This window comes from Bufo bufo, chromosome 10 (genome assembly GCF_905171765.1).
Source record: "Bufo bufo chromosome 10, aBufBuf1.1, whole genome shotgun sequence".
Lineage (NCBI taxonomy): Eukaryota > Metazoa > Chordata > Amphibia > Anura > Bufonidae > Bufo > Bufo bufo.
The window spans coordinates 9,236,128-9,259,416 of NC_053398.1; the positions used below are offsets into that span (position 1 = coordinate 9,236,128).

Sequence of the window (23,289 nt, forward strand, 5' to 3'; positions counted from 1 at the left end):
ACATGACACAAATGAATCCTTGATGCAAAGAATTTTAATCAAGGATTTTTTTGTGTCTAATTACTCAATTCAATCGAGTAATCGTTTCAGCTCTAGTTAGGTCAAGAATTTGGCATGGGGGAGGGGGGTGCCATTTCTTTTTTTGCCTTATCACGAGGGCTATGTGCTCCCCTGCCCCTGGCCACAAAGCACTGAGGGAAGGGGGGCCCAAACTGAACTCTTGCATCATGGCCCATGAGCCTTTCTAAGCCCCTACCTACAAAACTATACATCAATCTGCTCAGCTCCTCCTGCTCTATAGCGCGCTGCTGCAGGTCGGACGCCATGTTCAGTGTGACGGGTTCCCTTTAAGATACCATATTCTTGCTCCTTGCATGTCTGTGATAATGATAGTACTCCTTATTGCCTCCATTAACCGTGTCGCTCTTGACTTTGCAGGGTGTTTGGGGCGGCCATAGTGCTCACCTCCACTTTGAACATGCTTATTCCATCCGCGGCCAGAGTGCATTATGGGTGTGTGATCTTCGTAAGGATTCTTCAAGGGCTTGTGGAGGTATTGACTCTGTGACTGCAGACTGATCTGTCAGGTTGGGAATTATTCTTTAAGCGTGGGAGGAAAGATCTTTGGTGAAATCACTAAATGCAGATGCGTCTCCTGCTCCATTTAGAACAGTTTCAGGTCTAGTGAGGGGGCGGAGCATGACACAGGTCATTAGAATTTATTTGAATATCTGTATCATGCTCCGCTCCTTAGGCCCTGCACTAGACTTGGCTTAGTATGCTAGTTTTGCCTGAGGTTCATCTTTAATTAATTTCAAAAACAGTTCCCAAAATTAAAGAAAAATGCAAAACAGAGAAATTTCTAAATTAAATTTTCGTTAAAATTCTCGGCTGCTTGCCACGCCAAACCTCAGTGACACAGCGCCCGCGGCAAGCACTGAAGGATGTTACCAGGTGACAGTGTCATTATAGATACAATGTAACTGCATGTTTCCAAAAAAGGCAGGGTCAATGGAAATTTACCCAAATGTTGTATTGATTTGCAGAATAAGATTTGAGTAAAGCTAAAATCTATAAAAAATAGTAAAAGAAATATTAGGAGAAAAATGAAAACTATGTAAATAACAGACCTTCTAGTACTGCAGCCAATGAGCGGCTCCAACCTCCCCGACATGTCTCTTTCAGGGACTACTTGCATTCCCCTTGAAATAATGATTTTGGAGCATCTATTCTTATGACTCTGTGCTGTGCCATTCCTCTATTATTCCTGATAGAAGTTATGAATTCATTACTAGTACTTTGCAATGAAGGTCGAAATGGGTGTTACCAGTTGGGGGGGTGTCTCTGCACAGTCTGACACTATCCAATCAGCGCTCCCAGTGTCAGACTTTACAGAGACACCCCCCTTCCCCCCAACTGGGAACGCCCATCTCAACCATCATTGCAAACTGGTAGCAATTCATGAATAACTAGTAGTATTCTAGTAGGAATAATAAAGGAATGACACAACATAGATGAATACGAATAGAAGCTCCAGAGTTGTTGTTACATAGGGAATGCAAGTAGTTACAAAAACAGACATATCAGTAGGGGCGAGAGGTCCTCTTTATGGATCCAGGAAGCTGAGATATGGGTGGCTGCTTGTGGGGTCCTTACAGCATACCAAGCCTGGTCGCTGAACACTTTCCTTTCCTAACTAAAAAATATTGAGGTATTGGGAGGAAAAATATTTTAAATTGTTTCCTTATTATTACATTGCATTATTATTTTGCACGGTATTATATATTTTATACTACATGATATTATTTCCTAGATTATCTCTTGCTAGGTTGTTACATTATATTTATGTTGTATTGTGCTGTTTTTTATTGTACTATATTATGTTATACTTTGTTATATTGTGGCATATTTAATTGTTCTATCCTGCTATGATATATCTTATGTAATTCCTCACACCAGCAGATCTTAAAAAGCGGGTTCTTTAAGCAATACAATGGTTTACGCATTTTGGGCTACACTAGCCCTCTCTCAAAGCATGTTATATTGTCTTCTATTTAACTGTTAGGATTTCTTATATTACACTACATCATATCATAAGCACTCCATATGGTACGATTACATCCATTTGGTTAGTATTTTTTATGCACCATTTCCAGGGTGTCACCTACCCCGCCTGTCATGGAATATGGAGTAAGTGGGCCCCTCCGCTAGAAAGAAGTCGCCTGGCGACCACCTCTTTTTGTGGTAAATACTTAACCCTTTCAGACATCTTATCACTTTCCTCCTGTCATGGGTGTCTCTCAGACGTGCTGTCCTCTCTTCCCAGGGTCCTATGCAGGAGCGGTGATCGCCATGCCTCTAGCTGGGATCTTAGTGCAATATACAGGATGGTCGTCCGTGTTCTATGTATATGGTAAGTCCTTGGAGATTATATGTCATATGTGAATCGCAACGGAACCCAAATGATTCATCTTCCTGCAGCCATGATCCCGTCACTGTCAGTCTTTATATTATATTATGTTCTATGATATGGACCACGCACAGTCCACTGGAGGTCTAACCAAATTTTTCTTAGGACCCCCCCCCCCCCCCCCATTATGCATTTCCCTATGCAGCTCAATGCATAAGGACATATATCATAGTCTGATATATATATATATATACATACCAAGCACAGCGCCATACATCAAATAGTGGTTGTGATCGGTATTGCAGCTCTGCCCCATTTACTTCAATGGGGCTGAACTACGCCTAGGCGATGAACAGATGTCACTGGTTTGTGGCATTACTGCAAGGGCTGGTGCCTTCTCAAACAGCTGATCAGTGGGGGTCCTTGATGTCGGACCCTCACCGATCAGATACTGATGACCTATCCAGTTAAAAAATCTTGGAAAACTCCTTTAACCCCTAGTTTTAGGATACATTTGTGATTGCCATATACTATACATTTGACTCCTGAAGAGCACAACATTTGCCGATCGCACCCTGTTGCACCCATGAGCTTTGTTGCACCCATGAGCTTTCCTCACCCCCAAGAGCAGAAAGTAACCCTTTTAGTGCAACAATTTCCATTTGGTATTCTTAATATTAAAGGGGTTGTCCAAGATTGGAGAAACATGGCTCCTTTCTTCCATAAACAGTGCCACAGCTGGCCGTAGGTCATGTCTGGTATTGCTACTCAGCTCCATTGAAGTGAATGGGATTGAGCTGCAATACCGCATACAACCTGCGGGCAGAAGAGGCGCCATTTTTGGAAGATAGCAGCTGTGGTTTTTTTTTCTTTCTCAAAATCAGAATGAGATGTCCGTTCAGTGGGATTAGGAGGATCCTCATTACTGACCGCAGGACGTGCTGAATTGAAAATAGCGGGCGGCTGAAAACATTTTCACTTGTGACCTAGGTGGTTTAATTAGCAGCGTTCCCGGAATAAAAACGGCAACACATATCCCAGAAGCCAATTAAGAGACTTGTATTGTGAGACATTATGTTCTAGGTGATTAAAATCTCCGGATATTTGTCAGATGCTGTCAAACACAGCACAGTACGACACACAGGGGTCTGCGCCTCAACCCCCGTAGGCTGCCAGAAAGGACTCGTTGTTAGGAAAGCCTCGCCTAAGTGAAGGTGCATTTATTAAGAAGCTTTATCTCAGGATCCTTCTATGCCAGAGCTATTAACTAATTGGGATTACTGAGGTGGGGGACAGATTTATATCCCACAGTCCATAGACCAGAGAAAGAATCAGCCCAATATAACCTGTATCATCTATCTATCTATCTATAGAGAGAGATAGAAATTCCAACACGAGGAGTCCTATAATCAAGATAAATCCTCCTCTTAGTGTGCAAATTGCCTTGAAGCATAACGTACATGACCCCTCATCAGTGCAGAGCAGAGAAAACTGACTTGGCTAGGTGAGAGGCCTTGGTCGGGCTCCAGGGGTTCCATTTATTCTTATGGCGAGTGCCTAGTACATTGATCAGCAACCTTCGGCACTCCAGCTGTTGTAAAACTACAACTCCCAGTATGCTTCTTTCCCTTCAATGGGAGTTCTGAGAACAGCTTAGCAAGTGTGCATGTTGGGAATTGTAGTTTCACAACAGCTGGAGTGCCGGAGGTTGCTGATCCCTGGCCTAGTAGGTGTCCCCAGGCCAGGCAACACTCCTCTGGGTTTGTGGGAAAAGGATATGCAAATATTAGGCTTCATGGGTTGTTTAAAAGGCTATGCACTGACTTATTGGATTGATACCTAATATCAGGCATCAGGCTGAGACTGGCCCACAGAGGAACATGTGAATCCCGCAGTGGGCCCTTAGTCCCCCCACTCCAGCACAAGTGGCAAATGACACTGTACACTGACTGCACTATGTATAGAGGCAGCGTACAGCATATCCACCAGCCTATGCTCATGTAAAAAACTGGGTCAATTATTTAGCAAACTGCCCAGCTTATTATTATATCTGCATCAGGCGGCCAAGGTGCCTGCAGGTACAGAGACCGGCCGGCCGGCATCCTCATAAGGCCTCGTGTACGCAACCGTTCTTCTGAAGCAAAAACTGCGGCTCGGATGCGGACCCATTCACTTCAATGGGGCCGCAAAAGATGCGGACAGCACTCCGTGTGCTGTCTGCATCCGTTGCTCCGTTCCGTGGCCCCGCAAAAAAAATATAACATGTCCTATTCTTGTCTGTTTTGCGGACAAGAATAGGCATTTCTACAATGGGCCGCCTGTTCCGTTCCGCAAATTGCGGAAGGCACACGGGCGGCTTATGTGTTTTGCGGACCGTAAAAAGTGGAACGGTCGTGTGCATGAGGCCTTACCCAGGGACCTGCTCTCTCAAAGTCACTGCAGGGGCCACATCACCGTGTAGCGTCCCGCTGCTGCTGTGTAAAGCAGGTATTATATGTATGTAGCTGTACGGCGGGCCCCCAGAATGGATTTTACCAGTGAGCCCGAGACACCCCAGTCCGACACTGTCTGGTATCATTGGAGGCTTTCTCTTCCATGTGGAAGGAAACCTAATCTCCACCCAGAGGAGTCACACAGGGGAATATCTCTCTATCGTTCTGATTCGGGTAAAATCGATTTGTCAATTTTTTTTGCAGGTTTGAATGAGTCAAAACAAATTTTGAGAAATTTGCTCATTGTAAATCTATCTATCTCATATCTACCTATCTATTATCTATCTATCTATCTATCTATCTATCTATCTATCTATCTATCTATCTATCTATTTATTATCTATCTATATCTCCTATCTATCTATCTATCTATCTATCTACCTATCTATTATCTATCTATCTATATCTCCTATCTATCTATCTATTATCTATCTATCTATATCTCATATCTATCTATCTATCTATCTATCTCATTATCTATCTATCTATCTATATCTCCTATCTATCTATCTATCTATCTATCTATCTATCTATCTATCTATCTATCTATCTATCTCCTATCTATCTATCTATCTATCTCATATCTATCTATCTATCTATCTATCTATCTATCTATTTCTGTATAAAATCCAATTTTTTAATTCACAATGATTCACTATTTCCATGGCCTGAGATTGCTGGGACTCTTTTTTTATTTTCATAGTTCTAGATGCAGATATTGAGGGATGTGTATTTGTATAAGGTTATTGTTTGATTTCCCATGAAGCAGACAGTATTACTATTCTAGAACATTAGGAATGAGGTGGGGCTGTCATCAGCTCTCCTGCTACTTCCTGGCAGTCACAGGCTGCGGAGGTGACAGAGGATAGGAATGGCAGTATATGCATCTGTGATGACCTTATCTATGAACTGTCCCTCTGTCTATGTAGGTTGCTTTGGTTTAGTTTGGTACCTCTTCTGGATCTTGGTGTCCTACGAGAGCCCGGCTAAGCACCCAACCATCACAGACGAGGAGCGCACATATATTGAAGAGAGCATTGGCGAGAGTGCCAACCTTATGGTTGGACTTGAAGTAAGATATATACCGTCACCTACTGCTATCATGTGTCATTGACTTACATACAATGTGGACAGTATATATTGGATCAATAGAACTCCACGTGTCAACAAAAGTTTTACATTTACCATGTTTTTTTTTTATTATTCTCCATTCACATCCAGAGCTGCATTCAGAATTCTTGCTTCTTTCCTATAGCAAAGGAACAATGTATTTTGGGGGCTCACACAGTCTGAGCTATAGATTGTAGATTTCCGTTACTGCATCCCATTGATTTTGGGAGTGAAAATAATTTACAGCCACTTTTCAAGGGAAATTGGCAAAGTTTTCCAAGACAGCTCTGGATGTACCTGGAGTATAATGCATGATATAACTCTGATTCAGACCAAGATGAGCAAAGTCATAAATATGCCTAGATAACAGAACATCTGAACAGAATTTTGATAGTAATCTGTGCAAATTATTTTTAAAATGTGAGTTGTTTTTTTTTATTGGTCTGGAACTGCGTTTTTCTGAAACATAGCTCAATATCCCCTGCATTGACCTAGAGTTAAATGCTGACTGCCACCACTAGAGGGAGCTCAATAGCTCTCAGCATACAATGTATCCACTTAACTCAATAATAAAACAGTACAGTAATCTCCTGAGCTCCCCCTAGTGGTGGCTGCAGATAAGCACAATTGCATCATGTAACTCTATGCCTAGGCAGGGGATTTGGAGCTCTGTATCAGGCTATTCCAGTTATATATATATATATATATATATATATATGACTTCGCTGGATGGTAGACTTGTGGGGGCACCGTCCTTACTCTGACCCCCTTATAACTCATTTCAATACAATCAACAATTGATGTTTTTTTCCCTTCCAGAAATTCAAGACTCCTTGGAGAAAATTCTTTACCTCGATGCCTGTCTATGCAATCATAGTTGCAAATTTCTGCCGGAGCTGGACGTTTTACCTTCTGCTCATCAGCCAGCCGGCGTATTTTGAAGAGGTGTTTGGATTTGAGATTAGCAAGGTGCGATTATTTTCCATAGTTTGGTGCAGTGAATGAGGCTGGGGGCTGCCGAGCTGCAAAATAATCAAGGTTATTACATTAGTCAAGGCAGAGGACAAGTACAGGGAGGGGGAGGCAAAAACTAAATTGGCCCTAGTCTCGTGTTGGTTCATGCCTCCCGGGATCGGAGTACGTGACCGGAGTGCACCCACAGCTGCTTGGTCGGTCAGTACCCCTCTTAAAGCGTAAGAGCAGGAGCTGCAAAAAATTGGGGGTGACTTGTGCTCCTTAAATGAGGTGCATCATGGTTGTAGTAGGGATGGGGGCCCAGGCGGACTGTTGTTGATCCCCTTAGACAGGTTTCCTCCTCTGCCCCTTGGAAAGGGAGAAATAGACCTAGATAGAAATTTAAAGGGGTTGTCTAGAATTTTATTTAAAAATGGCTGCTTTCTTGCAGAAACAGCGCCGCACCCATCCATGGGTTATGTCAGGTATTGCAGCTCAGTGGAAATGTACATGGCTGAACTGCAGTACTGAAGACAACCTGTGGACATGGGTGGCGCTGATTTTGAGGAAAAAAAACAGTGATGCTTTTATTATCCCGTACAACCCGCTTCAGATAACCTGTGTATAAAGGGACGGCTCTGGAGCTGGACTTTAAATGGAAATGTATTTTTGTGTCAGGTTGGAATGCTGTCTGCGGTGCCACATCTAGTCATGACGATCATCGTGCCTATCGGGGGACAAATTGCTGACTTTCTACGAAGTAAAAATATTCTCTCTACCACAACTGTTCGGAAGATTATGAACTGTGGAGGTCAGTGACACGGCTGCTGGCAATAAACTATGGTGCCCCCCCCCCCCAATGGTTGCTATTATTGCATTGTATCATTCATAATTATAATTATCATTATTATTACATATTTTTTTTAGCTTTTTTTTTTTTCAAATGGTAGAATTGTCTGTAATTTTTGGAGTAAATAATGATCACAGAAAACAAAATCTTCCAGCGCGTTTCTGATAGAAGAAGCTGACATTTCACACCACATATTCCATTGATTCATAAAATTGAAAGGATTATTTATTTATTTATTTATAAAAAATAAAGTGAATGAAAAGTTCTACAACTTTTCGATATTGTTTGTATTTCAAATATCTCTCTCAGTGAATTATAACACTCTTACATTCAGAAGCAGTTTACCTGTACATAACTAGCCCTGCTCTCAGCTGAGAGGTGGATACAAGTGTATCCATCTGAGACAATGTTTTAATACATCATTGAGAGGTAAATCTCACTGGAAGTTTTCTACAATGTATCAGTCTGGAGCCCAGGGTGTTTACAAAGCATTTGTATCCACTTCTCAGATGAGAGCAGAATAGTAAATGCAGCTCTGGAGTGGGACATCCTAAAACATTTAATGTGAAAATGGCTTAAAGGGAACCTGTCATCAACTTTATGCTGCCCATACTAACAGCAGTATAAAGTACAGACAGGTGAGTTGATTTAGCGGTCGGTCATTTATAAGTTAACAGTAAGTGGTGGCCGAGAACCAACATCACAATCATTGCAGACTGGGCCTGGAAAAGAGTCACGGCCTCCTGAGAAGAGTCCTGGTTATTCATAAAGTCCTGCTCTCCCTGCTGATGACTGACCGGCTTCTACCTAGTTTTCTCCCTTTCTCTCAAGGAGAGAACTGCCAATCATCAGCAGGTGGGGGAGAGCAGGAGATTATGGATAACCAGGACTCTTCTCAGGTAGATGTGACTCTTTTCAAGGCCTGGGCTGCAATGATTATGATGCTGGCTCTCAGCAACCACTTACTTTTAGCTCATGAGTGACACACCGCTGAAATCAGCATTTCTGTCACTATTTTATGCTGTCCTCAGTGAGATCAGCATAAAGTTGATGACAGGTTCCCTTTAATGTACCATAATGTGCCTAAACCTCAATCAATTGCCTTGAAACTTTGCACAACCTAAGTTCCCAGCTTCCCAAACTCATCCTGGAAGTTTCATGGGTTTTGGGTACCCACAAAGCAAATGAGTGACATTAAGCTTGTTTTTTGGGGAGCTTAATGTGGCTTAACGTACAGAAAACAACTCAGATGTATAGGAGCACAGGCTGACACTGAGTATTAGAGCAACAGCTGAATAGTGAGAGGCATGAGATCTTCAGTAGGAGAAACACCAGACTTGCTCCTGAGGTCCATTTCAGTACTATGTACCTTCGGTGGACATCCAGGTTCTCTGGTCCTCCTCCTCAATCAGCATGTGAGGCCTCCTGTAGGCTTCAGTCCTAGTCAAACTTTTCCTACACTTGAGCATTCCCATCCTCCGACCAAACCTGAAGAGCGACTGAACTAAGACCTGGAAAAAGATGGTAACCGCATAAATTTATAACCAGCCTTGGTAGCAGGGTGCACATGGGAAGGTTTACAACAATAGAAAACACAAAAAATCCCCAGCACACCTGCCAGCTGGCCTGCAACAAAACAAATTACCCCGTCTAACAGTATACATCAAAAGCTGGGGTTTTAGTTGCACGAACCTTTGGCCAAAAATATGTAGAAGCCGCACAGCCATCGTCAAGGCACCTCTGTAACGTGTGGTCCTAGCTCTATTTATATGAGTCTCCAAATGGGAGCATATTGATTCAGTCGGTAAATTAAATGCAGGTGTACCTGGAGGTAGCCTCCTCCTCACAAGGTGCAGGGACTCATTGGAGACCCAGCAACCACAGATGCATGCTGGGATCCCCAATGCGTCACCACATCCAAGATAGACTAAGACCTGAGCCGGAGCTATGGCTGACCCTGCGGCTAGCTTTGTGAATAAGCCTTTACATTTCTAATAGCCGCTGCACAAAAGGTAATAGGGGCTCTGCGAGCCGAACGTCACTCAATAAGAGGACTTAGGTTGTGCAAAGTTTCAAGGCAATTTATTGAGGTTTAGGCACATTAGGGTGCATTAAGCTACAGTAAGCCATTTTCACATTAAATGTTTTAGGATGTCCCCTTTGGAGTGTAATATAGGAAGTAACTCAGGATCAGTACAAGGTTTGTAATGTGTGTACACAGTGAGTGCAGCTCTGGAGTACAGGATAACTAATGCAGTGTATGCACACAGTGACTGCACCAGCAGAATAGTGAGTGCAGCTCTGGAGTATAATACAGGATGTAACTAAATGATTTTCCTATTTCATGACGTAAAGTCATAGTTTTATTAAAGACACGGAGGCGAGTATTGCTTTCTCCTTCTTTACTGACCACCAATAGCAGCAAAGAGAAAAAATTTACATATAAGGAACCATAGCAACCAAGGTCCCTCCCCACTGGCCCCTATAATAGGCCGCTCTTCCTCTGTAACTTCCTCTTTCTTTAAACATTTGGTGCTGACACCCCGAACCTTCCAACGATAACTCCGAACTTTAACTGGAACAGACAGTCCAAACGCCCATGAAGCGCAATCAACTAGCCAACCTGGCTAAACTGTAGAACCCATCCACCGGTAACACGGCATCCTGCAACGGAAAGACTTCATCCTGGAAAATAAAACAGACCATAGGCCTAGGTGAAACAAAGATATGAGGACAGAACGTCCGTAAACCATCTACACCACTGACTCAACAGGAATAAAGACAGAGAACAATAAAAATTGTAATAAATAATATGCAATACAATGGCGATGAAACCACATTAGGACAATAAAACCTAAAATACAATAACTAAAACGGTTAATAATAATACCTAGAGGCAATGATACATGACCCCTGTAACAAAAACCGCGAGAAAAAACCCCCAAGGGAGGGAATAGGGTGGGCAATACTCGCCTCTGTGTCTTTAATAAAACTATGACTTTACGTCATGAAATAGGAAAATCATTTAGTTTTACAGCTAGACACGGAGGCTTCGTATTGCAAGTTCAAAGCCCGTCAATGATTGCAGTGAACAAATTAGATGGAGGCCGGAAATAGAACTCCCTGAACGTGGTAACCTTGGACCCATCAGCCAGACGCATAACATCCCCCAATCTGGCCCCCAAAACCGCCCAGACGGTGGCAGAGGCCCCATACGCAGAAGGGGCCCTGAAGATAGACGTGTCAACACCCGCCAATGACATGACCCATTAAAAGCCAGCGTGCTAACGTAGGGCTAAAAACCTGTCCAAAAAGATGACAAATAGGAATAAACAACCGAAAGCTGGCCAGAGACCGATGTGCCAGGGTCCTGGACTCGTATTCCCAAAGGAACGCCACGGGACAAAAGACCAGGGAGGAATGAAAACTGGGGTAGGACACGAAACAATGCTAGTCTTGATGCGACGCGAGATGTTGCAAGTGACCCCCTCCGGGGTAAAGGAACGTGCGTCGTAATCAAGAGTCCTCACCTCCGAGACCCTTTTGCACGAAATAAGGCAAAATAACGCCAGCAATTTAGCTGACAATTGCCTAAGTGTGAGCCAGCAACTGCAGGGATCCGTCGAGGAGAAGGGGATGGCGCAGACCCTGAGGGTTGCGTGGGAGATCCAACCGGCTCGGGAGAAGGACAGGGATCTCCTTCCGAATTTACAAAAATAAAGGGAACCAGACCTGGGACCCCCAGAACGGAACCACCAGAACCAGGTCCACCCGATGGCGGAGAACCTGCGTGAGTGTTCTCGGGGTCATCGAGAATGGAGGAAACATGTACAGGCGGGACACCGACCAGTCCTGAAGGAATGCATCCACCGCCATCGCCTTCGGGTCCGGACGTCCGCTGAAGAGCCGGGTGAGCTGACTGTTGAGCCGAGAGGCGAAGAGATCGACGGACATCGGACCCCATAAATCCGAAATCGCCGCAAACACCCCGCCAGGAGTTCCAACGCATTGATGTGTAGGAGGGATTCATCCGCCGACAAGGGACCCCCAGTGGAGACCCCGTTGCAATGGACGCCCCAGCCCCGGAGGCTCGCATCCGATTAGATTGTCAACTCCGGTAGAGATCCAAAGATCGCTCTCACGTTCCACGCCTCTAGGTTGGCTATCCACCAACTCAACTCCTCCCGGGCTTCCGAATCCAGAACCACCGCGACCGCAAAGGAGGCACCGTACCGAAGATGGGCGATCTTCGGTCGCAGGAGAGCCCGGTAATGCAGTGGGGCTGGGAACATCGCCTGAAATGATGAGGCCAACAGGACCGAAATGCGGGCCAGGTGACGTAACGAGAGATGGGGAGCGAGGAGCGCATGTCTCAACTCCTAGCGGACCGTCCGCCACTTCGCCGCCGGCAGACTGAGGGACTCCGAGAGTGAATCCACCGTGAATCCTAAGGACTCCATCCTCTGGGCCGGAGCAAGGCAGGACTTCTCCCAGTTGAGGGGGAAACCGAGACCCGACAGTAGGTCCGCCGTCCAGTGTAGATGTTCCAGCGTCCCGCTATGGACTCGTGCATCAGAAGGGTGTCGTCCAGGTAGATGATGAGGCGCACACCCCGAGTCCTCAACCACGACACGACCGGACGCGGCAACTTGGTGAAACACCAGGGAGCTGAAGACAGCCCGAACGGCAGACAGGTGAACCTCCAGACCTCTACTTCCCACCTGAAACGAAGCAGGTCCCTGGAACGAGTGGCTACCGGGACCGTCAGGTAGGCATCCTTCAGGTCCAGTTTCACCATCCAGTCCCCAGGGACTAACAAGTCCCGCAGGAAATGGATCCCTTCCATTTTGAAGAGACTGTAACGAACTACCGCATTCAACGAGCGAAGGTTGATGACCGGTCTCATCTGCCCATCTTTCTTCTGCACGAGAAAGATATTGCTGATCACACCCGCCAATGCCGGGGGCGCCGGCTCTATCGCCAACTTCTATCTGAGGGACTGCAATTCCGCGTCCACCAACGCACGATCCGTGCGTAATAGGGGAACGAGCGGAGGGGAAGGAATCAGATAAGGGGACCCCGTGAGCTCTATGTGAAATCCCCTGACCGTGGTAAGCACCCATGGATCCGCGGTAATGAGGCTCCAAGCGTGGGAAAAAAGCAGGAGTCTGCCCCCTGCACAAGGTACCATAGAATCCCCAATCCGGGGAGCACTTACCCAATGGTCTGCGAATGTTCGGGTTGCCCCGGAAGGAGCGAGAACGCCATTCATGTCCTCTTGTGGCGAAGAACGGAGCTGCGTTGCCTTGGTCCTGGAACTGAGGACGATGTCCACCGGAACCTCTGTATGCTCCACGGGCCTGGAAATTTGCACGGCCGGACAGGCGGCCCCTACCACTGCCGGCCCGATGAGAGGCCCGTCCCTGGAAGACCCTGCGCATAGATGCTTGGGCCTTGTCCAGCGCCGTAAAAGTGCCCACGAACCGGCTCATGTCCTTGATGAAGGACTCGCCGAAGAGGAGGCCCTGGGCGTCCTTCCCTGCCTCAGTGAGCGCCAGATTGGCCAATTTGGGGTCTATCTTAAACAAGATTGCCTTGCGCCTCTCAATCGCCACGGCCGTATTGGCGTTGCCAGTAAGGCATATGGCCCTCTGGGCCCAGCCCCTCAATTCCACCGGGTCAATTGGGGTACCCTCAAACCTAGCCGCCTCGGCCATCTCCAAAATCCTGGTCAATGGACCAAACACGTCTAAAATCTTGTCCTGGCAGCTGCGGAGCGCTGAATCCAGGCCCTTTTTTGGGTTCCAACCCGTTTTGGCTAGGAACTGCGACATCTTGGGGTCCACCAACGGGGTGTCACACACCTTATTGGGGACCACTGGCCGGGGACACTCGGACCTAAGTTTATTGCGTGACTCGCGGCTAAGCGAGTGACGCACCCAGTGCTCCAAATACGCTCCCACATGAGGGGAGGGAAGCCATTCCGCCGAACGAGGGTGATGTAACGACTCGGGGTCGAACATCGGTTCGCCCGAATCATCCAACACGACCTCAGAACGGGTAGCGGTGGAAGTCGACGCCACTTCCTTGGCAGAGGAGGCCGCCGCAGCGGAGGTCGATGGGCCCTGAACTGAGGGGGAGAGATCCTCCTCTGTGCCGTAATCAAAATCCGCTAACGCCTCCTCGTCTGAAGCTCGATCCGAGTCAGACAGGTCCGGTGATTGCGCTCTAGCGCATTTCCATGTCCGCGCCCGTTCTGCCTGGCGGGAAGAGGCCCTTTTCCGTGAGCTAAGCACGGTTTCTGGGGTGGCAAGATGCGCACCAGTCAAAGTCCCCTGTGATACAGGGGGGTCAATAGAGGTAGGCTGCGGTACGGCAATGGGGTCTTGCAAGGGAGCACTAGCGGGACGTGCGGACATAGCCTGAGCAATAGTCTGTGACAAAACTGACGACATGGAGCCCATGGCTGCCACAATCGCGTCAGACACTGATCGCTGCAGAGCCAGTGCATGCGCATCAGTCTCAGTGGCGTGAAGTCCCACCGGGGAGGAGGGGGGGCGACTGGTAGGAGGTGGAGTCGGAGCAGACATGTCTAAGCTGATGACTAAATGGGGGCAGCGCTGGGATAATTATTAAACCAGGGGACAAGGCCGAGGTCACCTGAGACGCTAGGAGCAGGGGAGCAGGAGCCGCCGACCATGCAGGGAGCCGGAACGAGTGACCGGAAGCAGGAAACGCAGAAGGTCCGCCCCCAGAAGCCCGCGAAATGCGGTCGCCCTCACTAAGATGGCCGCCGAGATCTCGCGGCCGGCCGATCACAGAGGGCTTCCAAGATGGCCGCCGAGATCTCGCGGCCACCCGGATCGGAGAAGCGCCGGGAATGGCGCCGCCGAAATCGAGAGGGAGGACCCGCCCCCCAACCTCCGGGCAGTGCGGACGCAAGCGAAAGGTAGAAATGCCAATGGGGGGTGGGGGAAGACCAGCGAAGCGCAAAGCCATATTCACGGCAAGCCCAGAATGAACCTGTAAACCGGTGGGGGGGGGGGGAGGGGGAGAGCCCTAATGGCGCCGAATGAATATCCCCAAAGCGCGGGGATAAGCGCAGCGATACAAAACCCCCCACCTGCAACGCAAGATGCAAACGCAAGTGGAGCGCTGAGCAGCAAACAGGGTTAGTCACCCTATGTACGCAGCTCAAAACTAAAAGAGACAACAACACAATAGCTAAAAACAGCAGAGAATAAAGGATGCACTTAGCTTGGCAGCAGCAAAGAAAGAGGAAGTTACAGAGGAAGAGCGGCCTATTATAGGGGCCAGTGGGGAGGGACCTTGGTTGCTATGGTTCCTTGTATGTAAATTTTTTCTCTTTGCTGCTATTGGTGGTCAGTAAAGAAGGAGAAAGCAATACGAAGCCTCCGTGTCTTGCTGTAAAACTCAGGATCAGTACAGGATAAGTAATGTATGCACACAGTGACTGCACCAGCAGAATAGTGAGTGCAGCTCTGGAGTATAATACAGGATGTAACTCAGGATCAGTACAGGATAACTAATGCAGTGTTTGTACACAGTAACTGCACCAGCAGAATAGTGAATGCAGCTCTGGAGTATAATACAGGATGTAACTGTGGATCAGTACAGGATAAGTAATGTATGTACACAGTGACTGCACCAGCAGAATAGTGAGTGCAGCTCTGGAGTATAATACAGGATATAACTCAGGATCAGTACAGGATAAGTAATGTATGTACACAGTGACTGCACCAGAAGAATAGTGAGTGCAGCTCTGGAGTATAATACAGGGTCAGGATCAGTACAGGAAAATAATATCATGTTTTTAGAAAGTATTAACTTTTTATGTATAACTATTTGCAGCAGAAAACCGTAAGGCCTTTACACTTATAATGTGGGGTAATGTTCGCTCATATACCATTATGTCTCACCGTAGGTGGGAATACTTTCTTTTATTATAGCCCCAGAGCTGCATTTACAAGTCACAATCCAACTTGAAATATCCCTGCATTCCCTGCTTGCTCAGTGTCTCTATTTGGTGATTTATCTCTCCTCTGACAATATTTTTGGGTAGTTTTGCATCAGAAGAGCCATAGGCTGGAGACATCCAAAGGGAAATTAGGTTTTTCCATCAGACATACAGATAGATAATATTAGGCGGCCTAGATGAATTCTGAAATCGAACCCTGAGAAGCTCAACCTTACTGAGTCAATTTCTCCTCTTCCATTTCAGGTTTTGGAATGGAAGCTACCCTCCTTCTGGTGGTGGGCTACTCACACAGTAAAGGGATGGCCATATCCTTCCTTGTCCTTGCTGTAGGTTTTAGTGGATTTGCCATTTCTGGTAAGAACACTATTTGGAATATTTAATCTTTGTTTTCTAGAGACAATGCCGCTCTTTTGCATGGCAGAATCTGGTATCGCAGCCCAGCCGCTTTTAACGGAATACTGCAATACCAGACGCAGCCATTTCTAGTTGCTTTAGAAGACATTTTTACTTCTGATATCATTCATGACCTTGAAGATGTGTAACGCTTGTTTACTGCCGTGTGCACGCCTTTGCTTCATCTCCTCCATGAGTAATATCTGAATAAATGTGTTTCGTTTGCATCGGTTTTATATTCCTGGCAGCTTCTGGCGGATCATTTACAGATGGATTTGGAGCAAATAAATGCAAATTAGTTTTTATCCTCATAGATTTTTTTTTTTACAATTAAATGCTTTCCCCTTACAGGGCTTAAATGTACAAATTTTGGCCATGCAAATATTTGCAAGTGTGCACTTACTGACTGTGGGGATCCAACTGTCAAGAGCCGGTCACTATTCCTAATAACCATCAAACTCTGGCAAAATCTAAAGGACTCCTGCCCGTTCAATGTTGGGACTCAAAGGTGTTTCCCCCACCCCCACCAATCTTAAAGGGCACCTGTCAGCAGATTTGTACCTATGACACTGGCTGACCCGTTTCATGTGCGCTTGGCAGCTGAAGGCATCTGTGTTGGTCCCATGTTCATATGTGCCTACATTGCTGAGAAAAATTACGTTTTAATATATGCAAATGAGCTTCTAGGAGCAACGGGGGCGTTGCCATTACACCTAGAGGTTCAGCTCTCTCTGCAACTCCAGTGCCCTCTGCACTTTGATTGAAAGGGCCAGGCAGTGAAAATATCAAAACACCTGCCTAGCCCTGTCAATCAGAGTGGAGAGGCCAGCAGTATCAGAGAGAGCATAGCCTCTAGGTGTAACCACAACGCTCCCTTTGGTCCTAGAAGCTCATTTGCATACATTAAGCATCAACTGCCGCGATACATATGTTGCCACAAATGGACATATTTGGTAACATCAACATCTAATTGTTTCTATTAAAGCCATCATACTGTGAAGATCCATCTGTTACTTGGAAAACGATATACTGACTCCCAAACTGTTCTCAGCATCCTTTCAGACTTAATTTTCTGCCTTTTCTATACACTAAGGCTACTTTCACACTTGCGTTTTTTAATTCCGCTATTGAGATCCGTCATAGGATCTCAATACCGGAGAAAAACACTTCAGTTTTGTCCTCATTCACTGTCAATGGGGACAAAACGTAACTGAACAGAACGGAATGTTCCAAAATGCATTTTGTTCCGTTTGGTTGTGTACCCACACCGGAGAGCAAACCGCAGCAAGGTGCGGTTTTCTGTCCAGCATGGGATGCGGACCAAAGCGGATCTGCCATGACCCACAATGCAAGTCAACGGGGACGGGTCCATTTTCTCAGACACAATAGAAAACGGATCCAGCACCCAATGACTTACAATGGAGTTCATGACGGATCCGTCTTGGCTATTTTAAAGATAATACAACCGGATCCGTCGTTCATAACGGATGCAGATGGTTGTATGATTAGCCTAAGTAGCCTAAGGAGGTCATTTATTATGGTTTATACTAGGGCTGCAGTAAACAAATATTTTAGAAATCGAGTATTCTATCGATTATTTTTACGATTTATCGAGTAATCTAATATGAAAAAATTTATTAATAGACTGTTTTCCTTTATAAAAACTCATCAGACCCCAACGCCCTTTGTTCAACCCAAGTGCATCAGTTCCCCCCAGTGCCATCAGCTCCCCCTGTGCCATCAGCTCCGTTCCCCCAGTGCCTTCAGCTCTCCCCCACCCCAGTGCCATCAGCGGCCCCCCCCAGTGCCATCAGCTCTCCCCCACCCCAGTGCCATCAGCTGCCCCCCCCCAGTGCCATCAGCTGCCCCCCCCAGTGCCATCAGCTGCCCCCCCCAGTGCCACCAGCTGCCCCCCAGTGCCACCAGCTGCCCCCCAGTGCCACCAGCTGCCCCCCAGTGCCACCAGCTGCCCCCCAGTGCCACCAGCTGCCACCCCAGTGCCATCAGCTGCCCCCCCAGTGCCACCAGCTGCCCCCCCAGTGCCACCAGCTGCTACCCCAGTGCCACCAGCTGCCACCCCAGTGCCCCCCCAGTGCCATCAGCTGCCCCCCAGTGCCATCAGCTCCCCCCCAGTGCCACCAGCTGCCCCCCCAGTGCCACCAGCTGCCCCCCAGTGCCACCAGCTGCCACCCCAGTGCCACCAGCTGCCACCCCAGTGCCATCAGCTGCCACCCCAATGCCATTAGCTGCCCCCTCAGTGCCATCAGCTGCCCCCCAGTGCCATCAGGCTTCCCCCAGTGCCATCAGCTTTCCCTCCAGTGCCATCAGCTTTCCCCCCAGTGCCATCAGCTTTCGATTACGCTTTACGATTTATCGAGTAATCTAATATGAAAAAATTTATTAATAGACTGTTTTCCTTTATAAAAACTCATCAGACCCCAACGCCCTTTGTTCAACCCAAGTGCATCAGTTCCCCCCAGTGCCATCAGCTCCCCCTGTGCCATCAGCTCCGTTCCCCCAGTGCCTTCAGCTCTCCCCCACCCCAGTGCCATCAGCTGCCCCCCCCCCCAGTGCCATCAGCTGCCCCCCCCAGTGCCATCAGCTGCCCCCCCCCCAGTGCCATCAGCTGCCCCCCCCAGTGCCACCAGCTGCCCCCCAGTGCCACCAGCTGCCCCCCAGTGCCACCAGCTGCCACCCTAGTGCCCCCCCCCAGTGCCATCAGCTGCCCCCCAGTGCCATCAGCTGCCCCCCAGTGCCACCAGCTGCCCCCCAGTGCCACCAGCTGCCACCCCAGTGCCACCAGCTGCCACCCCAGTGCCACCAGCTGCCACCCCAGTGCCCCCCCAGTGCCATCAGCTGCCCCCCAGTGCCATCAGCTGCCCCCCAGTGCCACCAGCTGCCCCCCAGTGCCACCAGCTGCCCCCCAGTGCCACCAGCTGCCACCCCAGTGCCACCAGCTGCCACCCCAGTGCCATCAGCTGCCCCCCCAGTGCCATCAGCTGCCCCCCCAGTGCCATCAGCTGCCCCCCCAGTGCCATCAGCTGCCCCCCAGTGCCATCAGCTGCCCCCCCAGTGCCATCAGCTGCCCCCCCAGTGCCATCAGCTGCCCCCCCAGTGCCATCAGCTTTCCCTCCAGTGCCATCAGCTTTCCCCCCAGTGCCATCAGCTTTCCCCCCAGTGCCACCAGCTTGCCCCCCAGTACCACTAGCTGCCCCCCAGTGCCACTAGCTGCCCCCAGTGCCATCAGTTTGCCCCCCAGTGCCACCAGCTTCCCCCAGCTTGCCCCTCAGTACCACCAACTGCCCCCCAGTGCCACCAGCTTGTTCCCCCAGTGTCATCAGCTTGCCCCCCAGTGCCACCAACTGCCCACCAGTGCCACCATCTCCCCCTCCTAGCCATGTACCCAGCGACAGTACTTACCTTTCCTGTAGGGGCGCCGCTCCACAGCTCCTCCATCTTCTTCTCCGCGCACTGCACTGTCGTCCTGACTTCACACAGCATCGGGTCATAGTGCGCGCTTACGTGCACTGTGACCTGAAGATGTGTCAGGAAGAAAGTGCAGCGCGGTGCGGGCTGGCGGGTGACCATGGGGCGGTAAGTAATAGCAAGCGCTTCACTCCCGCTCAGTGGTCACATGACACAAACAAATCCTCCTAATTTTTGGCATCGATGATTTTTTTTTTGTAGAATTACTTGATTCAATTGAGTAATCGTTTCATCCCTAGTTTATACCCCACTTTTTGGTGTACTTGGGTCGCAGATTTTGTTGCAAAGGTGTTTAGCGTCCAAATCTCTGACTTTACCCTGCTCACGCCACTTTTGCTTAGTGGTGGAAAAAGGGGGGGTTGCATGGGCGGGGAAGAGGGCGGGCCAGCCAACCCGTCTCATTCATCATTTTCCACGCCAGTAGATTATAGCCTGCGCCTCTACATGACTTTGGCGCATCAACCTGCAGCACAGAGGGATTAAGACCGGCGTAAAAATCTCCCGTCTTAATAAATGTCCCCCTAATTTTTTATATTCTTTTGATATCTCTATTTTTGTATGCCTTTATTCTGCGTACATTAGACTTCTTCTATATTGACCACTCTACAAGCTAAACTCATCCCCTGCCCCATTGCCTCCCCTGTCCTGATAGTCGGATACAATGTCTCAGGGCAGGTAAAATGTATCAGCCGCACAGAGGATTCTCTAGACTGGATACAATTGTAACAACAGTGCCATGTATGAGGTCTGTACAGGTTCAGTCACTGAATGGGCACAAGAATATTTCCGTTCACCGACGGCAAACAGATCTTCAAAAGAGTAGGGCATTGAAACATAAAGTTGTAGAAACTCTCACCATGCAATGATGAAACCTTTGCGTTCTGTATGTGATTGGTTTTTCTTGTGTGTTGACAGGTTTCAATGTTAATCATCTCGACATCGCTCCTCGTTACGCCAGTATTCTGATGGGAATTTCTAACGGCGTGGGCACCCTGTCTGGCATGGTGTGCCCATTGATCGTCGGAGCGATGACTAAGAACAAAGTATGTTCCTATGAGACATTTCTCGGGTTTATTGCAGTTCTTGTGATCTTTGGAAAGATTCGGATTGAGAGACCTCAGTGAAAGCCTCCAGGCAGGCCTGCTATTAATAGAAGCTCGAATCCGAGCGCCCGATCCTCGTGTGATCAGGGAGTCATAAGGTTTTAATTAAATGAGAAGGAATCACGCTGAGAGCATAGATATACTGGTCAGCAGCCAACACTTATTATAACTTACGTAATTGTCATCTGCAAAAAGATGAATGGGAGGTAGGAGGACGGAGCCGAGACGCTGCATCAATGATAATGGCTCCTGGTGTCTAAAACTGGAAAATTTACCATTAATTGCCCTGTTTGACTTCGAGACCCATAGGTGTCAGGCACTGTCAGCCAATAATTCTGACGTCCTCATGACTGACCAACAGTCTTCATGGATATTGGGTGCCAAGGGGAGGAGAGCCAATAAGACACATTGCTTTGGCCAGGGAATTTAGATGAAAGGCTAGGACAGCAAACTAGATGAATGATCGCTTAGCCACCATCAGATTCCCCCAACAATCTGATCATTGTGAAACTAGTATGTGGTTGTAATGGATATTTTTGGATCTTTTTGGATTATTTTTATTATGGCTTTTCCCAAGATAAGCCAAAATCAGAGTTGTCTAGTATCACAGTCAGATATATGAACATACGTACTGGGACCAGTGATTGTCCATGATTGTGGCCATAAAATATTATTGGCTAAATAAAAGATAGCTCCATACAATCTGACTAAACACAGATTACAATCTCCCCAGACATGTGGGGTCCTCCACTATTGGAGATTTACTGTCTTCCTGTATTGGAGATGTCACGTCCACCACTATTGGAGACAAGACACATGGCTTCCTCAATTATTGGAGATGTAGAACCCTTGAGTAATGGAGTCGAGGCAACCCTCTTATTATTGGAGATGTGATGTCCACCACTCCTGGAGATGTGATGTCCTCCACTCTACTACTGGAGATGTGGCATCCTTCATATTGAATATAAAGCATCATCCCGTATTGGAGATGTGGCATCGTTGATTAATGGAGTTGGGGCATCCTCTACTATTGGAGACATGTTGCCCTCTGCTTTTGGAGATGTGGCATCCTTCACTATTGAATATGATGCATCCTTCCCTATTGGACATGTGGTATCCTCCACTATTGGAGATTTGTTGCTCTTTGATTTCGGGAATTTGGCATCCTCCACAACTGGAGACGTGGCATCCTGTACTATTGGTGCCATCAGTAAAGCACGCTCTTGAACAGCCCTGAAAATGGAATGCCCACATTGAATGTTGTGTTCTTGTAACCGAAGAGTGCCCATGGGGCTCTTTTCCAGTGGCATTCCTCCCTTGGTATCATTCCTTTCTATATGATGGGTCCCTAAACAATGCACTGACCACATATGGTATGAGTTCTACAGGGCAAGCTATGTAGTACCCAATGACATTCATGTGGCACTTGGCAGGAGGAAGGCTAATAAAGATGGGGCCTTATTCCATATAATACATTTGGGTATATGGAAAGGGATTGTGCAAATAGGACAACCCCTTAAAGACTATGCGCTTACAGATGTGATATACACAAGTTCTGCCATTATGGTGACAAAATTATGTACTTCACAAGATTTTTGACCCTCTTTCTTTCTTTCTTTTTCCCCTAGTCACGCGAAGAATGGCAGTACGTCTTCCTGATAGCCGCTCTTGTCCATTATGGTGGAGTTATATTCTACGGTATTTTTGCTTCTGGTGAGAAACAACCATGGGCAGACCCTGAGCAGACCAGTGATGAGAAGTGTGGCTTCATCCATGAAGATGAACTAGCGGAAGAATCCGGGGACATAAGCCAGAATTACATAAATTACAACAACACAAAGTCCTACGGTGCCACCACGCAGGTGAACAGCGGCTGGCCCAGTGGTTGGGAAAAGAGAGAAGAGTTTGTACAAGAAGAAGGACAAGAGTCATATCATGACGCAAATTACACTCCTTAACAATCCCCGCCGTAGATAGTTATTTTTCATAGTGTCTGTGATAAAAATTCATTGTGGTGTTTGCACAAAGTTTTGGTCTGGATCATGTATAGCGCAGAACCCATACACCAAGAGCAGATCATCCGGTGCCGAGCAACAATTTGTATCGTTTGACTGATAATTCACCAGACTTGAAACCTCCATCCTTGAAACCATCCATGACTGGACCATGGCTACCATAACCCTCTAGATGCAGTATCTTCGCTAGTCGTTCAAAGCACAGTTAGACATAGCACATCTGAAACTTTGACCGAGTCCATTGCATTTCAAGATCGAACAACCAGCCATAACCATGCGTTGAATTGACCCATGGAAGATGCCAAACACATATCTTGTCTAGAAAGCTTCAAAGAAGAGTTCATTGAGTCTCTTGAAGATCAATGGGAACCTACAAATGATAAATATTTCCCTCTTTGATGCTTTTCATTGAACGGATACGTCGACGACAAAGAAAAAAATAAAAATCCACCAAGTTCATCTTGAATTTGCAAAAGT

General features: G+C 47.3%; 1 protein-coding gene across 1 annotated transcript in view; it reads left to right on the forward strand.

Moving 5' to 3' along the window:
• The window catches only part of SLC17A6 (solute carrier family 17 member 6), a 40,530-nt gene extending 17,457 nt beyond the window's left edge, over positions 1-23,073 (forward strand). The window contains exons 6-14 of the mRNA XM_040409760.1: positions 439-553; positions 2,157-2,244; positions 2,327-2,413; positions 5,832-5,974; positions 6,832-6,981; positions 7,645-7,777; positions 16,059-16,169; positions 20,610-20,737; positions 22,426-23,073. Of these exons, the coding sequence (XP_040265694.1) occupies positions 439-553; positions 2,157-2,244; positions 2,327-2,413; positions 5,832-5,974; positions 6,832-6,981; positions 7,645-7,777; positions 16,059-16,169; positions 20,610-20,737; positions 22,426-22,755 (1,285 nt within the window). The 3' untranslated portion in view covers positions 22,756-23,073. The remainder of the gene's footprint in view (positions 1-438; positions 554-2,156; positions 2,245-2,326; positions 2,414-5,831; positions 5,975-6,831; positions 6,982-7,644; positions 7,778-16,058; positions 16,170-20,609; positions 20,738-22,425) is intronic.
• Positions 23,074-23,289: the final 216 nt, after the last annotated feature.